Consider the following 19,921-nt stretch of genomic DNA (forward strand, 5'->3'; position numbering starts at 1 on the left):
GTGTTCTGACCACCAGTGGGTCTAACTAACTACCCTAGGGTAGGTTGGGCCTGTGTTCTGACCACCAGTGGGTCTAACTAACTGCCCTAGGGTAGGTTGGGCCCGTGTTCTGACCACCAGTGGGTCTAACTAACTACCCTAGGGTAGGTTGGGCCCGTGTTCTGATCACCAGAGGGTCTAACTAACTACCCTAGGGTAGGTTGGGCCCGTGTTCTGACCACCAGAGGGTCTAACTAACTACCCTAGGGTAGGTTGGGCCCGTGTTCTGGGTGATCGGTGTGGCTCATCCTGTGCCAGTGTAGGCCTCTAGCCAGGATCCAGGTGCCTCCCTCCATCAGAACCCACTCCTCCTCCTCCTCCTCCAGGATCAGATAACCACGAAACCAAGTTCACACGTGGTTCTTTATGTCAGGCATTAGAACTGGCGTTAGAACTGGTATGGGACTCAAGGAAAAATTAACATTGTCGTTACAGAGGTGGAAGTTTTAAATCCATGTTTTGAGACTTTGTCCTTCAATCAGGCATGACAATGACACAAAGACAAGTGTATCTCATGGTCTTAGGAGTTACTTGAAACCTAGGACAGTGGCTTGAAACCTTTGGAATGCTTCAATATGTCCCTTCGGAATGCTTCAATATGTCCCTTCGGAATGCTTCAATATGTCCCTTCGGAATGCTTCAATATGTCCCTTCGGAATGCTTCAATATGTCCCTTCAGAATGCTTCAATATGTCCCTTCGGAATGCTTCAATATGTCCCTTCGGAATGCTTCAATATGTCCCTTCGGAATGCTTCAATATGTCCCTTCGGAATGCTTCAATATGTCCCTTCAGAATGCTTCAATATGTCCCTTCAGAATGCTTCAATATGTCCCTTCGGAATGCTTCAATATGTCCCTTCGGAATGCTTCAATATGTCCCTTCGGAATGCTTCAATATGTCCCTTCAGAATGCTTCAATATGTCCCTTCGGAATGCTTCAATATGTCCCTTCGGAATGCTTCAATATGTCCCTTCGGGATGCTTCAATATGTCCCTTCGGGATGCTTCAATATGTCCCTTCGGAATGCTTCAATATGTCCCTTCGGGATGCTTCAATATGTCCCTTCGGAATGCTTCAATATGTCCCTTCGGAATGCTTCAATATGTCCCTTCGGAATGCTTCAATATGTCCCTTCGGGATGCTTCAATATGTCCCTTCGGGATGCTTCAATATGTCCCTTTGGAATGCTTCAATATGTCCCTTTGGAATGCTTCAATATGTCCCTTCGGGATGCTTCAATATGTCCCTTCGGGATGTTTCAATATGTCCCTTCAGAATGCTTCAATATGTCAATTCGGGATGCTTCAATATGTCAATTCGGGATGCTTCAATATGTCCCTTCAGAATGCTTTAATATGTCAGAATGCTTCAGAATGCTTCAATATGTCCCTTCAGAATGCTTCAATATGTCCCTTCAGAATGCTTCAATATGTCAATTCGGGATGCTTCAATATGTCAATTCGGGATGCTTCAATATGTCCCTTCAGAATGCTTTAATATGTCAGAATGCTTCAGAATGCTTCAATATGTCCCTTCAGAATGCTTCAATATGTCCCTTCAGAATGCTTCAATATGTCCCTTCAGAATGTTTCAATATGTCCCTTCAGAATGTTTCAATATGTCCCTTCAGAATGCTTCAATATGTCAATTCGGAATGCTTCAATATGTCCCTTCGGAATGCTTCAATATGTCCCTTCGGAATGCTTCAATATGTCCCTTCGGGATGCTTCAATATGTCCCTTCAGGATGCTTCAATATGTCCATTCGGAATGATTCAATATGTCCCTTCGGAATGCTTCAATATGTCCCTTCGGAATGCTTCAATATGTCCCTTCGGAATGATTCAATATGTCCCTTCGGAATGCTTCAATATGTCCCTTCGGAATGCTTCAATATGTCCCTTCGGAATGCTTCAATATGTCCCTTCGGAATGTTTCAATATGTCCATTCGGAATGCTTCATTATGTCCCTTCGGAATGCTTCAATATGACCCTTCAGAATGCTTCAATATGTCAATTTCTGAATGCTTCAATATGTCAATTTCTGAAAGCTTCAATATGTCCCTTCAGAATGCTTCAATATGTCCCTTCAGAATGCTTCAATATGTCCCTTCACAATGCTCCAATATGTCAATTTGGAATGCTTCAATATGTCCCTTCAGAATGCTTCAATATGTCCCTTCGGAATGCTTCAATATGTCCCTTTGGAATGCTTCAATATGTCCCTTCGGAATGCTTCAATATGTCCCTTCGGAATGCTTCAATATGTCCCTTCGGAATGCTTCAATATGTCCCTTCGGGATGCTTCAATATGTCCCTTCGGGATGCTTCAATATGTCCCTTCGGGATACTTCAATATGTCCCTTCAGAATGCTTCAATATGTCAATTCGGGATGCTTCAATATGTCAATTCGGGATGCTTCAATATGTCCCTTCAGAATGCTTTAATATGTCAGAATGCTTCAGAATGCTTCAATATGTCCCTTCAGAATGCTTCAATATGTCCCTTCAGAATGCTTCAATATGTCAATTCGGGATGCTTCAATATGTCAATTCGGGATGCTTCAATATGTCCCTTCAGAATGCTTTAATATGTCAGAATGCTTCAGAATGCTTCAATATGTCCCTTCAGAATGCTTCAATATGTCCCTTCAGAATGTTTCAATATGTCCCTTCAGAATGTTTCAATATGTCAATTCGGAATGCTTCAATATGTCAATTCGGAATGCTTCAATATGTCCCTTCGGAATGCTTCAATATGTCCCTTCGGAATGCTTCAATATGTCCCTTCGGAATGCTTCAATATGTCCCTTCGGAATGCTTCAATATGTCCCTTCGGAATGCTTCAATATGTCCCTTCGGAATGCTTCAATATGTCCCTTCGGAATGCTTCAATATGTCCCTTCGGAATGCTTCAATATGTCCCTTCGGAATGCTTCAATATGTCCCTTCGGAATGCTTCAATATGTCCCTTCGGAATGCTTCAATATGTCCCTTCGGAATGCTTCAATATGTCCCTTCGGAATGCTTCAATATGTCCCTTCGGAATGCTTCAATATGTCCCTTCGGAATGCTTCAATATGTCCCTTCGGAATGCTTCAATATGTCCCTTCGGGATGCTTCAATATGTCCCTTCGGAATGCTTCAATATGTCCCTTCGGGATGCTTCAATATGTCCCTTCGGGATGCTTCAATATGTCCCTTTGGAATGCTTCAATATGTCCCTTTGGAATGCTTCAATATGTCCCTTCGGGATGCTTCAATATGTCCCTTCGGGATGCTTCAATATGTCCCTTCAGAATGCTTCAATATGTCAATTCGGGATGCTTCAATATGTCAATTCGGGATGCTTCAATATGTCCCTTCAGAATGCTTTAATATGTCAGAATGCTTCAGAATGCTTCAATATGTCCCTTCGGAATGCTTCAATATGTCCCTTCGGAATGCTTCAATATGTCCCTTCAGAATGCTTCAATATGTCCCTTCGGAATGCTTCAATATGTCCCTTCGGAATGCTTCAATATGTCCCTTCGGAATGCTTCAATATGTCCCTTCAGGATGCTTCAATATGTCCCTTCGGAATGCTTCAATATGTCCCTTCAGAATGCTTCAATATGTCAATTCGGGATGCTTCAATATGTCAATTCGGGATGCTTCAATATGTCCCTTCAGAATGCTTTAATATGTCAGAATGCTTCAGAATGCTTCAATATGTCCCTTCAGAATGCTTCAATATGTCCCTTCAGAATGCTTCAATATGTCCCTTCAGAATGCTTCAATATGTCCCTTCGGAATGCTTCAATATGTCCCTTCGGAATGCTTCAATATGTCCCTTCGGAATGCTTCAATATGTCCCTTCGGAATGCTTCAATATGTCCCTTCGGAATGCTTCAATATGTCCCTTCGGAATGCTTCAATATGTCCCTTCGGGATGCTTCAATATGTCCCTTCGGAATGCTTCAATATGTCCCTTCGGGATGCTTCAATATGTCCCTTCGGAATGCTTCAATATGTCCCTTCGGAATGCTTCAATATGTCCCTTCGGAATGCTTCAATATGTCCCTTCGGAATGCTTCAATATGTCCCTTCGGGATGCTTCAATATGTCCCTTCGGGATGCTTCAATATGTCCCTTTGGAATGCTTCAATATGTCCCTTTGGAATGCTTCAATATGTCCCTTCGGGATGCTTCAATATGTCCCTTCGGGATGCTTCAATATGTCCCTTCAGAATGCTTCAATATGTCAATTCGGGATGCTTCAATATGTCAATTCGGGATGCTTCAATATGTCCCTTCAGAATGCTTTAATATGTCAGAATGCTTCAGAATGCTTCAATATGTCCCTTCAGAATGCTTCAATATGTCCCTTCAGAATGCTTCAATATGTCAATTCGGGATGCTTCAATATGTCAATTCGGGATGCTTCAATATGTCCCTTCAGAATGCTTTAATATGTCAGAATGCTTCAGAATGCTTCAATATGTCCCTTCAGAATGCTTCAATATGTCCCTTCAGAATGCTTCAATATGTCCCTTCAGAATGCTTCAATATGTCCCTTCGGAATGCTTCAATATGTCCCTTCGGAATGCTTCAATATGTCCCTTCGGAATGCTTCAATATGTCCCTTCGGAATGCTTCAATATGTCCCTTCGGAATGCTTCAATATGTCCCTTCGGAATGCTTCAATATGTCCCTTCGGGATGCTTCAATATGTCCCTTCGGAATGCTTCAATATGTCCCTTCGGGATGCTTCAATATGTCCCTTCGGAATGCTTCAATATGTCCCTTCGGAATGCTTCAATATGTCCCTTCGGAATGCTTCAATATGTCCCTTCGGAATGCTTCAATATGTCCCTTCGGGATGCTTCAATATGTCCCTTCGGGATGCTTCAATATGTCCCTTTGGAATGCTTCAATATGTCCCTTTGGAATGCTTCAATATGTCCCTTCGGGATGCTTCAATATGTCCCTTCGGGATGCTTCAATATGTCCCTTCGGAATGCTTCAATATGTCCCTTCGGAATGCTTCAATATGTCCCTTCGGAATGCTTCAATATGTCCCTTCGGAATGCTTCAATATGTCCCTTCGGAATGCTTCAATATGTCCCTTCGGGATGCTTCAATATGTCCCTTCGGAATGCTTCAATATGTCCCTTCGGGATGCTTCAATATGTCCCTTCGGAATGCTTCAATATGTCCCTTCGGAATGCTTCAATATGTCCCTTCGGAATGCTTCAATATGTCCCTTCGGAATGCTTCAATATGTCCCTTCGGGATGCTTCAATATGTCCCTTCGGGATGCTTCAATATGTCCCTTTGGAATGCTTCAATATGTCCCTTTGGAATGCTTCAATATGTCCCTTCGGGATGCTTCAATATGTCCCTTCGGGATGCTTCAATATGTCCCTTCGGGATGCTTCAATATGTCCCTTTGGAATGCTTCAATATGTCCCTTTGGAATGCTTCAATATGTCCCTTCAGGATGCTTCAATATGTCCCTTCGGGATGCTTCAATATGTCCCTTCAGAATGCTTCAATATGTCAATTCGGGATGCTTCAATATGTCAATTCGGGATGCTTCAATATGTCCCTTCAGAATGCTTTAATATGTCAGAATGCTTCAGAATGCTTCAATATGTCCCTTCGGAATGCTTCAATATGTCCCTTCGGAATGCTTCAATATGTCCCTTCAGAATGCTTCAATATGTCCCTTCGGAATGCTTCAATATGTCCCTTCGGAATGCTTCAATATGTCCCTTCGGAATGCTTCAATATGTCCCTTCGGGATGCTTCAATATGTCCCTTCGGAATGCTTCAATATGTCCCTTCGGGATGCTTCAATATGTCCCTTCGGGATGCTTCAATATGTCCCTTCGGAATGCTTCAATATGTCCCTTCGGAATGCTTCAATATGTCCCTTCGGGATGCTTCAATATGTCCCTTCGGGATGCTTCAATATGTCCCTTTGGAATGCTTCAATATGTCCCTTTGGAATGCTTCAATATGTCCCTTCGGGATGCTTCAATATGTCCCTTCGGGATGCTTCAATATGTCCCTTCGGGATGCTTCAATATGTCCCTTCAGAATGCTTTAATATGTCAGAATGCTTCAATATGTCAATTCGGGATGCTTCAATATGTCAATTCGGGATGCTTCAATATGTCCCTTCAGAATGCTTTAATATGTCAGAATGCTTCAGAATGCTTCAATATGTCCCTTCAGAATGCTTCAATATGTCCCTTCAGAATGCTTCAATATGTCAATTCGGGATGCTTCAATATGTCAATTCGGGATGCTTCAATATGTCCCTTCAGAATGCTTTAATATGTCAGAATGCTTCAGAATGCTTCAATATGTCCCTTCAGAATGCTTCAATATGTCCCTTCAGAATGCTTCAATATGTCCCTTCAGAATGTTTCAATATGTCCCTTCAGAATGTTTCAATATGTCCCTTCAGAATGCTTCAATATGTCAATTCGGAATGCTTCAATATGTCCCTTCGGGATGCTTCAATATGTCCCTTCGGAATGCTTCAATATGTCCCTTCGGGATGCTTCAATATGTCCCTTCGGGATGCTTCAATATGTCCATTCGGAATGATTCAATATGTCCCTTCGGAATGCTTCAATATGTCCCTTCGGAATGCTTCAATATGTCCCTTCGGAATGCTTCAATATGTCCCTTCGGAATGATTCAATATGTCCCTTCGGAATGATTCAATATGTCCCTTCGGAATGCTTCAATATGTCCCTTCACAATGCTCCAATATGTCAATTTGGAATGCTTCAATATGTCCCTTCAGAATGCTTCAATATGTCCCTTCGGAATGCTTCAATATGTCCCTTTGGAATGCTTCAATATGTCCCTTCGGAATGCTTCAATATGTCCCTTCGGAATGCTTCAATATGTCCCTTCGGAATGCTTCAATATGTCCCTTCGGAATGCTTCAATATGTCCCTTCGGGATGCTTCAATATGTCCCTTCGGGATGCTTCAATATGTCCCTTCGGGATACTTCAATATGTCCCTTCAGGATGCTTCAATATGTCCATTCGGAATGATTCAATATGTCCCTTCGGAATGCTTCAATATGTCCCTTCGGAATGCTTCAATATGTCCCTTCGGAATGCTTCAATATGTCCCTTCGGAATGATTCAATATGTCCCTTCGGAATGATTCAATATGTCCCTTCGGAATGCTTCAATATGTCCCTTCACAATGCTCCAATATGTCAATTTGGAATGCTTCAATATGTCCCTTCAGAATGCTTCAATATGTCCCTTCGGAATGCTTCAATATGTCCCTTTGGAATGCTTCAATATGTCCCTTCGGAATGCTTCAATATGTCCCTTCGGAATGCTTCAATATGTCCCTTCGGAATGCTTCAATATGTCCCTTCGGGATGCTTCAATATGTCCCTTCGGGATGCTTCAATATGTCCCTTCGGGATACTTCAATATGTCCCTTCAGAATGCTTCAATATGTCAATTCGGGATGCTTCAATATGTCAATTCGGGATGCTTCAATATGTCCCTTCAGAATGCTTTAATATGTCAGAATGCTTCAGAATGCTTCAATATGTCCCTTCAGAATGCTTCAATATGTCCCTTCAGAATGCTTCAATATGTCAATTCGGGATGCTTCAATATGTCAATTCGGGATGCTTCAATATGTCCCTTCAGAATGCTTTAATATGTCAGAATGCTTCAGAATGCTTCAATATGTCCCTTCAGAATGCTTCAATATGTCCCTTCAGAATGCTTCAATATGTCCCTTCGGAATGCTTCAATATGTCCCTTCGGAATGCTTCAATATGTCCCTTCGGAATGCTTCAATATGTCCCTTCGGAATGCTTCAATATGTCCCTTCGGAATGCTTCAATATGTCCCTTCGGAATGCTTCAATATGTCCCTTCGGAATGCTTCAATATGTCCCTTCGGGATGCTTCAATATGTCCCTTCGGGATGCTTCAATATGTCCCTTCGGAATGCTTCAATATGTCCCTTTGGAATGCTTCAATATGTCCCTTCGGAATGATTCAATATGTCCCTTCGGAATGATTCAATATGTCCCTTCGGAATGCTTCAATATGTCCCTTCACAATGCTCCAATATGTCAATTTGGAATGCTTCAATATGTCCCTTCAGAATGCTTCAATATGTCCCTTCGGAATGCTTCAATATGTCCCTTTGGAATGCTTCAATATGTCCCTTCGGAATGCTTCAATATGTCCCTTCGGAATGCTTCAATATGTCCCTTCGGAATGCTTCAATATGTCCCTTCGGAATGCTTCAATATGTCCCTTCGGGATGCTTCAATATGTCCCTTCGGGATGCTTCAATATGTCCCTTCGGGATACTTCAATATGTCCCTTCAGGATGCTTCAATATGTCCATTCGGAATGATTCAATATGTCCCTTCGGAATGCTTCAATATGTCCCTTCGGAATGCTTCAATATGTCCCTTCGGAATGCTTCAATATGTCCCTTCGGAATGATTCAATATGTCCCTTCGGAATGATTCAATATGTCCCTTCGGAATGCTTCAATATGTCCCTTCACAATGCTCCAATATGTCAATTTGGAATGCTTCAATATGTCCCTTCAGAATGCTTCAATATGTCCCTTCGGAATGCTTCAATATGTCCCTTTGGAATGCTTCAATATGTCCCTTCGGAATGCTTCAATATGTCCCTTCGGAATGCTTCAATATGTCCCTTCGGAATGCTTCAATATGTCCCTTCGGGATGCTTCAATATGTCCCTTCGGGATGCTTCAATATGTCCCTTCGGGATACTTCAATATGTCCCTTCAGAATGCTTCAATATGTCAATTCGGGATGCTTCAATATGTCAATTCGGGATGCTTCAATATGTCCCTTCAGAATGCTTTAATATGTCAGAATGCTTCAGAATGCTTCAATATGTCCCTTCAGAATGCTTCAATATGTCCCTTCAGAATGCTTCAATATGTCAATTCGGGATGCTTCAATATGTCAATTCGGGATGCTTCAATATGTCCCTTCAGAATGCTTTAATATGTCAGAATGCTTCAGAATGCTTCAATATGTCCCTTCAGAATGCTTCAATATGTCCCTTCAGAATGCTTCAATATGTCCCTTCGGAATGCTTCAATATGTCCCTTCGGAATGCTTCAATATGTCCCTTCGGAATGCTTCAATATGTCCCTTCGGGATGCTTCAATATGTCCCTTCGGAATGCTTCAATATGTCCCTTCGGAATGCTTCAATATGTCCCTTCGGAATGCTTCAATATGTCCCTTCGGGATGCTTCAATATGTCCCTTCGGGATGCTTCAATATGTCCCTTCGGAATGCTTCAATATGTCCCTTTGGAATGCTTCAATATGTCCCTTCGGGATGCTTCAATATGTCCCTTCGGGATGCTTCAATATGTCCCTTCAGAATGCTTCAATATGTCAATTCGGGATGCTTCAATATGTCAATTCGGGATGCTTCAATATGTCCCTTCAGAATGCTTTAATATGTCAGAATGCTTCAGAATGCTTCAATATGTCCCTTCAGAATGCTTCAATATGTCCCTTCAGAATGCTTCAATATGTCAATTCGGGATGCTTCAATATGTCAATTCGGGATGCTTCAATATGTCCCTTCAGAATGCTTTAATATGTCAGAATGCTTCAGAATGCTTCAATATGTCCCTTCAGAATGCTTCAATATGTCCCTTCAGAATGCTTCAATATGTCCCTTCAGAATGTTTCAATATGTCCCTTCAGAATGTTTCAATATGTCCCTTCAGAATGCTTCAATATGTCAATTCGGAATGCTTCAATATGTCCCTTCGGGATGCTTCAATATGTCCCTTCGGAATGCTTCAATATGTCCCTTCGGGATGCTTCAATATGTCCCTTCGGGATGCTTCAATATGTCCATTCGGAATGATTCAATATGTCCCTTCGGAATGCTTCAATATGTCCCTTCGGAATGCTTCAATATGTCCCTTCGGAATGCTTCAATATGTCCCTTCGGAATGATTCAATATGTCCCTTCGGAATGATTCAATATGTCCCTTCGGAATGCTTCAATATGTCCCTTCACAATGCTCCAATATGTCAATTTGGAATGCTTCAATATGTCCCTTCAGAATGCTTCAATATGTCCCTTCGGAATGCTTCAATATGTCCCTTTGGAATGCTTCAATATGTCCCTTCGGAATGCTTCAATATGTCCCTTCGGAATGCTTCAATATGTCCCTTCGGAATGCTTCAATATGTCCCTTCGGAATGCTTCAATATGTCCCTTCGGAATGCTTCAATATGTCCCTTCGGGATGCTTCAATATGTCCCTTCGGGATGCTTCAATATGTCCCTTCGGGATACTTCAATATGTCCCTTCAGGATGCTTCAATATGTCCATTCGGAATGATTCAATATGTCCCTTCGGAATGCTTCAATATGTCCCTTCGGAATGCTTCAATATGTCCCTTCGGAATGCTTCAATATGTCCCTTCGGAATGATTCAATATGTCCCTTCGGAATGATTCAATATGTCCCTTCGGAATGCTTCAATATGTCCCTTCACAATGCTCCAATATGTCAATTTGGAATGCTTCAATATGTCCCTTCAGAATGCTTCAATATGTCCCTTCGGAATGCTTCAATATGTCCCTTTGGAATGCTTCAATATGTCCCTTCGGAATGCTTCAATATGTCCCTTCGGAATGCTTCAATATGTCCCTTCGGAATGCTTCAATATGTCCCTTCGGGATGCTTCAATATGTCCCTTCGGGATGCTTCAATATGTCCCTTCGGGATACTTCAATATGTCCCTTCAGAATGCTTCAATATGTCAATTCGGGATGCTTCAATATGTCAATTCGGGATGCTTCAATATGTCCCTTCAGAATGCTTTAATATGTCAGAATGCTTCAGAATGCTTCAATATGTCCCTTCAGAATGCTTCAATATGTCCCTTCAGAATGCTTCAATATGTCAATTCGGGATGCTTCAATATGTCAATTCGGGATGCTTCAATATGTCCCTTCAGAATGCTTTAATATGTCAGAATGCTTCAGAATGCTTCAATATGTCCCTTCAGAATGCTTCAATATGTCCCTTCAGAATGCTTCAATATGTCAATTCGGGATGCTTCAATATGTCAATTCGGGATGCTTCAATATGTCCCTTCAGAATGCTTTAATATGTCAGAATGCTTCAGAATGCTTCAATATGTCCCTTCGGAATGCTTCAATATGTCCCTTCGGAATGCTTCAATATGTCCCTTCAGAATGCTTCAATATGTCCCTTCGGAATGCTTCAATATGTCCCTTCGGAATGCTTCAATATGTCCCTTCGGAATGCTTCAATATGTCCCTTCGGGATGCTTCAATATGTCCCTTCGGAATGCTTCAATATGTCCCTTCGGGATGCTTCAATATGTCCCTTCGGGATGCTTCAATATGTCCCTTCGGAATGCTTCAATATGTCCCTTCGGAATGCTTCAATATGTCCCTTCGGGATGCTTCAATATGTCCCTTCGGGATGCTTCAATATGTCCCTTTGGAATGCTTCAATATGTCCCTTTGGAATGCTTCAATATGTCCCTTCGGGATGCTTCAATATGTCCCTTCGGGATGCTTCAATATGTCCCTTCAGAATGCTTCAATATGTCAATTCGGGATGCTTCAATATGTCAATTCGGGATGCTTCAATATGTCCCTTCAGAATGCTTTAATATGTCAGAATGCTTCAGAATGCTTCAATATGTCCCTTCAGAATGCTTCAATATGTCCCTTCAGAATGCTTCAATATGTCAATTCGGGATGCTTCAATATGTCAATTCGGGATGCTTCAATATGTCCCTTCAGAATGCTTTAATATGTCAGAATGCTTCAGAATGCTTCAATATGTCCCTTCAGAATGCTTCAATATGTCCCTTCAGAATGCTTCAATATGTCCCTTCAGAATGTTTCAATATGTCCCTTCAGAATGTTTCAATATGTCCCTTCAGAATGCTTCAATATGTCAATTCGGAATGCTTCAATATGTCCCTTCGGGATGCTTCAATATGTCCCTTCGGAATGCTTCAATATGTCCCTTCGGGATGCTTCAATATGTCCCTTCAGGATGCTTCAATATGTCCATTCGGAATGATTCAATATGTCCCTTCGGAATGCTTCAATATGTCCCTTCGGAATGCTTCAATATGTCCCTTCGGAATGCTTCAATATGTCCCTTCGGAATGATTCAATATGTCCCTTCGGAATGATTCAATATGTCCCTTCGGAATGCTTCAATATGTCCCTTCACAATGCTCCAATATGTCAATTTGGAATGCTTCAATATGTCCCTTCAGAATGCTTCAATATGTCCCTTCGGAATGCTTCAATATGTCCCTTTGGAATGCTTCAATATGTCCCTTCGGAATGCTTCAATATGTCCCTTCGGAATGCTTCAATATGTCCCTTCGGAATGCTTCAATATGTCCCTTCGGAATGCTTCAATATGTCCCTTCGGGATGCTTCAATATGTCCCTTCGGGATGCTTCAATATGTCCCTTCGGGATACTTCAATATGTCCCTTCAGGATGCTTCAATATGTCCATTCGGAATGATTCAATATGTCCCTTCGGAATGCTTCAATATGTCCCTTCGGAATGCTTCAATATGTCCCTTCGGAATGCTTCAATATGTCCCTTCGGAATGATTCAATATGTCCCTTCGGAATGATTCAATATGTCCCTTCGGAATGCTTCAATATGTCCCTTCACAATGCTCCAATATGTCAATTTGGAATGCTTCAATATGTCCCTTCAGAATGCTTCAATATGTCCCTTCGGAATGCTTCAATATGTCCCTTTGGAATGCTTCAATATGTCCCTTCGGAATGCTTCAATATGTCCCTTCGGAATGCTTCAATATGTCCCTTCGGAATGCTTCAATATGTCCCTTCGGGATGCTTCAATATGTCCCTTCGGGATGCTTCAATATGTCCCTTCGGGATACTTCAATATGTCCCTTCAGAATGCTTCAATATGTCAATTCGGGATGCTTCAATATGTCAATTCGGGATGCTTCAATATGTCCCTTCAGAATGCTTTAATATGTCAGAATGCTTCAGAATGCTTCAATATGTCCCTTCAGAATGCTTCAATATGTCCCTTCAGAATGCTTCAATATGTCAATTCGGGATGCTTCAATATGTCAATTCGGGATGCTTCAATATGTCCCTTCAGAATGCTTTAATATGTCAGAATGCTTCAGAATGCTTCAATATGTCCCTTCAGAATGCTTCAATATGTCCCTTCAGAATGCTTCAATATGTCCCTTCAGAATGTTTCAATATGTCCCTTCAGAATGTTTCAATATGTCCCTTCAGAATGCTTCAATATGTCAATTCGGAATGCTTCAATATGTCCCTTCAGGATGCTTCAATATGTCCATTCGGAATGATTCAATATGTCCCTTCGGAATGCTTCAATATGTCCCTTCGGAATGCTTCAATATGTCCCTTCGGAATGCTTCAATATGTCCCTTCGGAATGCTTCAATATGTCCCTTCGGAATGCTTCAATATGTCCCTTCGGAATGTTTCAATATGTCCATTCGGAATGCTTCATTATGTCCCTTCGGAATGCTTCAATATGACCCTTCAGAATGCTTCAATATGTCAATTTCTGAATGCTTCAATATGTCAATTTCTGAAAGCTTCAATATGTCCCTTCAGAATGCTTCAATATGTCCCTTCAGAATGCTTCAATATGTCCCTTCGGAATGCTTCAATATGTCCCTTCGGAATGTTTCAATATGTCCATTCGGAATGCTTCATTATGTCCCTTCGGAATGCTTCAATATGACCCTTCAGAATGCTTCAATATGTCAATTTCTGAATGCTTCAATATGTCAATTTCTGAAAGCTTCAATATGTCCCTTCAGAATGCTTCAATATGTCCCTTCACAATGCTCCAATATGTCAATTTGGAATGCTTCAATATGTCCCTTCAGAATGCTTCAATATGTCCCTTCGGAATGCTTCAATATGTCCCTTCGGAATGCTTCAATATGTCCCTTCGGAATGCTCCAATATGTCAATTTGGAATGCTTCAATATGTCCCTTCGGAATTCTTCAATATGTCCCTTCGGAATGCTTCAATATGTCAATTTGGAATGCTTCAATATGTCCCTTCAGAATGCTTCAATATGTCCCTTCGGAATGCTCCAATATGTCAATTTGGAATGTTTCAATATGTCCCTTCGGAATGCTTCAATATGTCCCTTCGGAATGCTTCAATATGTCCCTTCGGAATGCTTCAATATGTCAATTTGGAATGCTTCAATATGTCCCTTCGGAATGCTTCAATATGTCCCTTCGGAATGCTTCAATATGTCCCTTCGGAATGCTTCAATATGTCCCTTCGGAATGCTTCAATATGTCAATTTGGAATGCTTCAATATGTCCCTTCGGAATGCTTCAATATGTCCCTTCAGAATGCTTCAATATGTCCCTTCAGGATGCTTCAATATGTCCCTTCAGGATGCTTCAATATATCCATTCGGAATGCTTCAATATGTCCCTTCGGAATGCTTCAATGATGGACACAGAGGTTGATCTTACACCACACTGATGCTTTTACTGGCTGGATCTGCTGTGCTGTTTAGGACTCTGTCACTGTCCTTGTCAATCATCTATCAAACTGACTCCAATGGTACACGACATCAAATCAGATTATATTTGGCACATGCGCCGAATACAACAAGTGTAGACCTTACCGTGAAATGCTTACTTTACAAACCTTTAACCAACAATGCAGTTCAAGAAATAAGAGTTAAGAAAATATTTACCAAATAAACTAAAGTCAAATAATTATAATGTAACACAATAAAACAAAAATACCGAGGCTGTTTACAGGGTATTACGGTACAGAGTCAATGTGGAGGCTATATACAGGGTATTACGGTACAGAGTCAATGTGGAGGCTATATACAGGGTGTTACGGTACAGAGTCAATGTGGAGGCTGTATACAGGAGGTACCGGTACCAAGTAAGTGTGGAGGCTATATACAGGGGGTACTACTACCGAGTCAATGTGGAGGCTATATACAGGGGGTACCGGTACCGAGTCAATGTGGAGGCTATATACAGAGGCTACCGGTCCCAAGTCAATGTGTGGGGGTACAGGTTAGTCGAGGTAATTTGTTCAGTAGGTAGGGGTGAAGTGACTATGCATAGATAATAAACAGCGAGTAGCAGCAGTGTACAAAACAAATGTGGGGGGGGGTCAATGTAAATAGTTCAGGTGACCATTTTATTAATTGTTCAGGAGTCTTATGGCTTGGGGGTAGAAGCGGTTAAGGAGCCTTTTGGACCTAGACTTGGCACTCCGGTACCGCTTGCTGTGCGGTAGCAGAGAAAACAGTCTATGACTAGGGTGACTGGAGTCTTTGAGAATTTTTAGGGTCTTCCTCTGACACCGCCTGGTATAAAGGTCCTGGATGGCAGGAAGCTTGGCCCCAGTGATGGCCTGGGCTGTACGCACTAATCTCTGTAGCGCCTTTCCATACCAGGCGGTGATGCAACCGGTCAGGATGCTCTCGATGGTGCAGTTCTAGAACATTTTGACGATCTGGGGATCCATGCCAAATCTTTTCAGTCTCCTGAGAGGGAAAAGGTGTTGTCGTGCCCTCTTCACAACTGTCTTGGTGTGTTTGGGCCATGATAGTTTGTTGGTGATGTGGACAACAAGGAACTTGAAACTCGACCCGCTCCACTACAGCCCCCGACGATGAGAATGGGAGCCTGTTCGGGTCCTCCTTTTCCTGTAGTCCACGATCAGCTCTTTTGTCTTGATCACATTAAGGGAGAGGTTGTTGTCCTGGCACCACACGGCCAGGTCTCTGACCTCCTCCCTATAGGCTGTCTCATCGTTGTCGGTGATCAGGCCAACCACTGTTGTGTCATCAGCAAACTTAATGATGGTGTTGGAGTCGTGTTTGGCCACGCAGTCATGGGTGAACAGGGAATACAGGAGGGGACTAAGCACACACCCCTGAGGGGCCCCCGTGTTGAGGATCAGCGTGGCGGATGTGTTGTTACCTACCCTAACCACCTGGTGGCGGCCCGTCAGGAAGTCCAGGATCCAGTTGCAGAGGGAGGTGTTTAGTCCCAGGGTCCTTAGCTTAGTGATGAGCTTTGAGGGCACTATGGTGTTGAACGCTGAGCTGTGGTCAATGAACAGCATTCTCACATAGTTGTTCCTTTTGTGCAGGTGGGAAAGGGCAGTGTTGATTGCAATAGAGATTGCATTATCTGTGGATCTGTTGGGGCGGTATGCGAAGTGGAGTGGGTCTAGTGTTTCTGGGATAATGGTGTTGATGTGAGCCATGACCAGCCTTTCAAAGCACTTCATGGCTACAGACGTGAGTGCTACGGGTCGGTAGTCATTTAGGCAGGTTACCTTAGTGTTCTTGGGACTGGGACTATGTTGGTCTGCTTGAAACATGTTGGTATTACAGACTCGGTCAGGGAGAGGTTGAAAATGTCAGTGAAGACACTTGCCAGTTGGTCTGCTTCGAGTACACTTCGCGGCTGCGCCGTTGTTGCTGCTAGGCGTTTCCACTTCACAATAACAACACTTACAGTTGACCGGTGCAGCTCTAGCAGGGCAGCCATTTGATATACTGACTTGTTGGAATTGTGGCATCTTATGATTTTATTTAAAAAGTAAATTTTTATTATTATTATTAATATTTATTTATTTTAATTTTATTTTTTGTTATCTGTGATCGTTTTGTTTGTCTTGTTTAGTTTTTTAAATCGTTGTACCTAAACTGTATGTGTAAACATGTATACGCCGGGCCCAGCTGTAAAAGAGGCCTTGGTCTCAGTCTGTGTTCTTTGTTGAAATAAAGGTAGAATAATGGTGCTACGTTGAAAGTCACTGAGCTCTTCAGTAAAGCCATTCTACTGACAATGTTTGTCTATGGAGATTGCATGGCTGTGTGCTTGATTTAATACACCTGTCAGCAACGGGTGTGGCTGAAATAGCTGAATCCATTGTTTTGAAGGGGTGTCCTCATACTGCTGTATGTATATAGTGTATGTTCTGTATCACCTGGCTGTTAACTCTTCCTCTCCTCCTCTTCCTTCCCCCATCCTCCTCTTCCTCCTCTTCCTCTGCAGAACCATTTTGACCAGGGACTTTACCTGTCTTAACTCTTCCTCTCCTCTTCTTCCTTTCCCCATCCTCCTCTTCCTCCTCTTCCTCTGCAGAACCATTTTGACCAGGGACTTTACCTGTCTTAACTCTTCCTCTCCTCTTCTTCCTTTCCCCATCCTCCTCTTCCTCCTCTTCCTCTGCAGAACCATTTTGACCAGGGACTTTACCTGTCTTAACTCTTCCTCTCCTCTTCTTCCTTTCCCCATCCTCCTCTTCCTCCTCTTCCTCTGCAGAACCATTTTGACCAGGGACTTTACCTGTCTTAACTCTTCCTCTCCTCTTCTTCCTTTCCCCATCCTCCTCTTCCTCTGCAGAACCATTTTGACCAGGGACTTTTACCTGTCTTAACTCTTCCTCTCCTCTTCTTCCTTTCCCCATCCTCCTCTTCCTCCTCTTCCTCTGCAGAACCATTTTGACCAGGGACTTTTACCTGTCTTAACTCTTCCTCTCATCTTCTTCCTTTCCCCATCCTCCTCTTCCTCCTCTTCCTCTGCAAAACCATTTTGACCAGGGACTTTTACCTGTCTTAACTCTTCCTCTCCTCTTCTTCCTTTCCCCATCCTCCTCTTCCTCCTCTTCCTCTGCAGAACCATTTTGACCAGGGACTTTACCTGTCTTAACTCTTCCTCTCCTTTTCTTCCTTTTCCCATCCTCCTCTTCCTCTGCAGAACCATTTTGACCAGGGACTTTTACCTGTCTTAACTCTTCCTCTCCTCTTCTTCCTTTCCCCATCCTCCTCTTCCTCCTCTTCCTCTGCAGAACCATTTTTGCCAGGGACTTTACCTGTCTTAACTCTTCCTCTCCTCTTCTTCCTTTCCCCATCCTCCTCTTCCTCCTCTTCCTCTGCAGAACCATTTTGACCAGGGACTTTACCTGTCTTAACTCTTCCTCTCCTCTTCTTCCTTTCCCCATCCTCCTCTTCCTCCTCTTCCTCTGCAGAATCATTTTGACCAGGGACTTTACCTGTCTTAACTCTTCCTCTCCTCTTCCTCATCTTCCTCCTCTTCCTCCTCTTCCTCTGCAGAACCATTTTGACCAGGGACTTTTTACCTGTCTTAACTCTTCCTCTCCTCTTCTTCCTTTCCCCATCCTCCTCTTCCTCCTCTTCCTCTGCAGAACCATTTTGACCAGGGACTTTTACCTGTCTTAACTCTTCCTCTCCTCTTCCTCCTCTTCCTCTGCAGAACCATTTTGACCAGGGACTTTTACCTGTCTTAACTCTTCCTCTCCTCTTCCTCCTCTTCCTCTGCAGAACCATTTTGACCAGGGACTTTACCTGTCTTAACTCTCCTCTTCCTCATCTTCCTCCTCTTCCTCCTCTTCCTCTGCAGAACCATTTTGACCAGGGACTTTTTACCTGTCTTAACTCTTCCTCTCCTCTTCTTCCTTTCCCCATCCTCCTCTTCCTCCTCTTCCTCTGCAGAACCATTTTGACCAGGGACTTTTACCTGTCTTAACTCTTCCTCTCCTCTTCCTCCTCTTCCTCTGCAGAACCATTTTGACCAGGGACTTTTACCTGTCTTAACTCTTCCTCTGCAGAACCGTTGTAAACTATGACCTCTGAAGACTATGTCTTAACCCTCCTCTTCCTCCTCTTCTCTTCCTTGTCCTCTGTAGAACCATGTGGTCCGGTGAAGGAGAGGTTCAGGTGACAGCCCGGATGGAGACCACCCCTGCCGTGGGCGTCCCGAGTATCTCTGTTTCCCAGAATCAGACCCCTAAGAAGTTTGGCCCTGTGGTGGCCCCGAAGCCCCAGTTCAACCCCTACAAGCCGGGAGACCCCGTTGACCCTGTGGTGGCCCCGAAGCCCCAGTTCAACCCCTACAAGCCGGGAGACCCCGTTGACCCTGCTGGAGGTAAGAGATGGCAGGAGGATTCAGACACTGATAGCTGGTACGTGCTTCATACAGCAAGTGGTGCTAAAAGGGTGCACGCGTCGCAGGAGAAACTGAAGTGTTCGTTGGCCACAATCAAGGGTCAAACAGGGTGGTAGGAGTTGGGCCTGTAGACGAAAGGTTGCCTGTTCAAATCCGGTCGGGCGTTTGGAAAAAAAAAGAAGAAAGGTGGGAAATTGATCTAGCAACTGGAGGGCTGCTGGGTTCATATCCTAACAACGACCCCCTAGCGTTGGGCCCTTGATCAAGGCCCTTAACCCCACAACATACTCTCCATCCAGGGGTGTTGCACGGCAGCTTGACCCTGTGCTCTTTTCTACTGTATATCTGTGTGGTGTGTCTGGGGAGTTGAGAAATGAAGGGAACGGCATATTCATTTCTGTTGTTCGCTGTGGCTGTGGACAATAAAGTTGGATAGTTTTTTATTGTATCCAGGGGGTTTTAACCTCCTATGTAGCCCCAGTACTGACTCCTATCCAGGGGCTAAGACCTCCTATGTAGCCCCAGGACTGACTGCTATCCAGGGGGCTAAGACCTCCTATGGAGCCCCAGTACTGACTCCTATCCAGGGGCTGAGACCTCCTATGTAGCCCCAGTACTGACTCCTATCCAGGAGGCTTTAACCTCCTATGTAGCCCCAGTACTGACTCCTATCCAGGGGGCTTTAACCTCCTATGTAGCCCCAGTACTGACTCCTATCCAGGGGGCTTTAACCTCCTATGTAGCCCCAGTACTGACTCCTATCCAGGGGGCTTTAACCTCCTATGTAGCCCCAGTACTGACTCCTATCCAGTAG

The 19,921-nt window shown here is 43.3% G+C and overlaps 1 protein-coding gene across 1 annotated transcript in view; it reads left to right on the plus strand.

Moving 5' to 3' along the window:
* LOC139541684 (lipoma-preferred partner homolog) overlaps positions 1-19,921 on the plus strand; it is a 513,132-nt gene that overhangs the window by 146,250 nt on the left and 346,961 nt on the right. Inside the window, exon 3 of the mRNA XM_071346617.1 lies at positions 18,848-19,086. Coding sequence (XP_071202718.1) covers positions 18,852-19,086 — 235 coding nt within the window. The 5' untranslated portion in view covers positions 18,848-18,851. The remainder of the gene's footprint in view (positions 1-18,847; positions 19,087-19,921) is intronic.

Source organism: Salvelinus alpinus, chromosome 16 (assembly GCF_045679555.1).
Source record: "Salvelinus alpinus chromosome 16, SLU_Salpinus.1, whole genome shotgun sequence".
Taxonomy (NCBI): domain Eukaryota; kingdom Metazoa; phylum Chordata; class Actinopteri; order Salmoniformes; family Salmonidae; genus Salvelinus; species Salvelinus alpinus.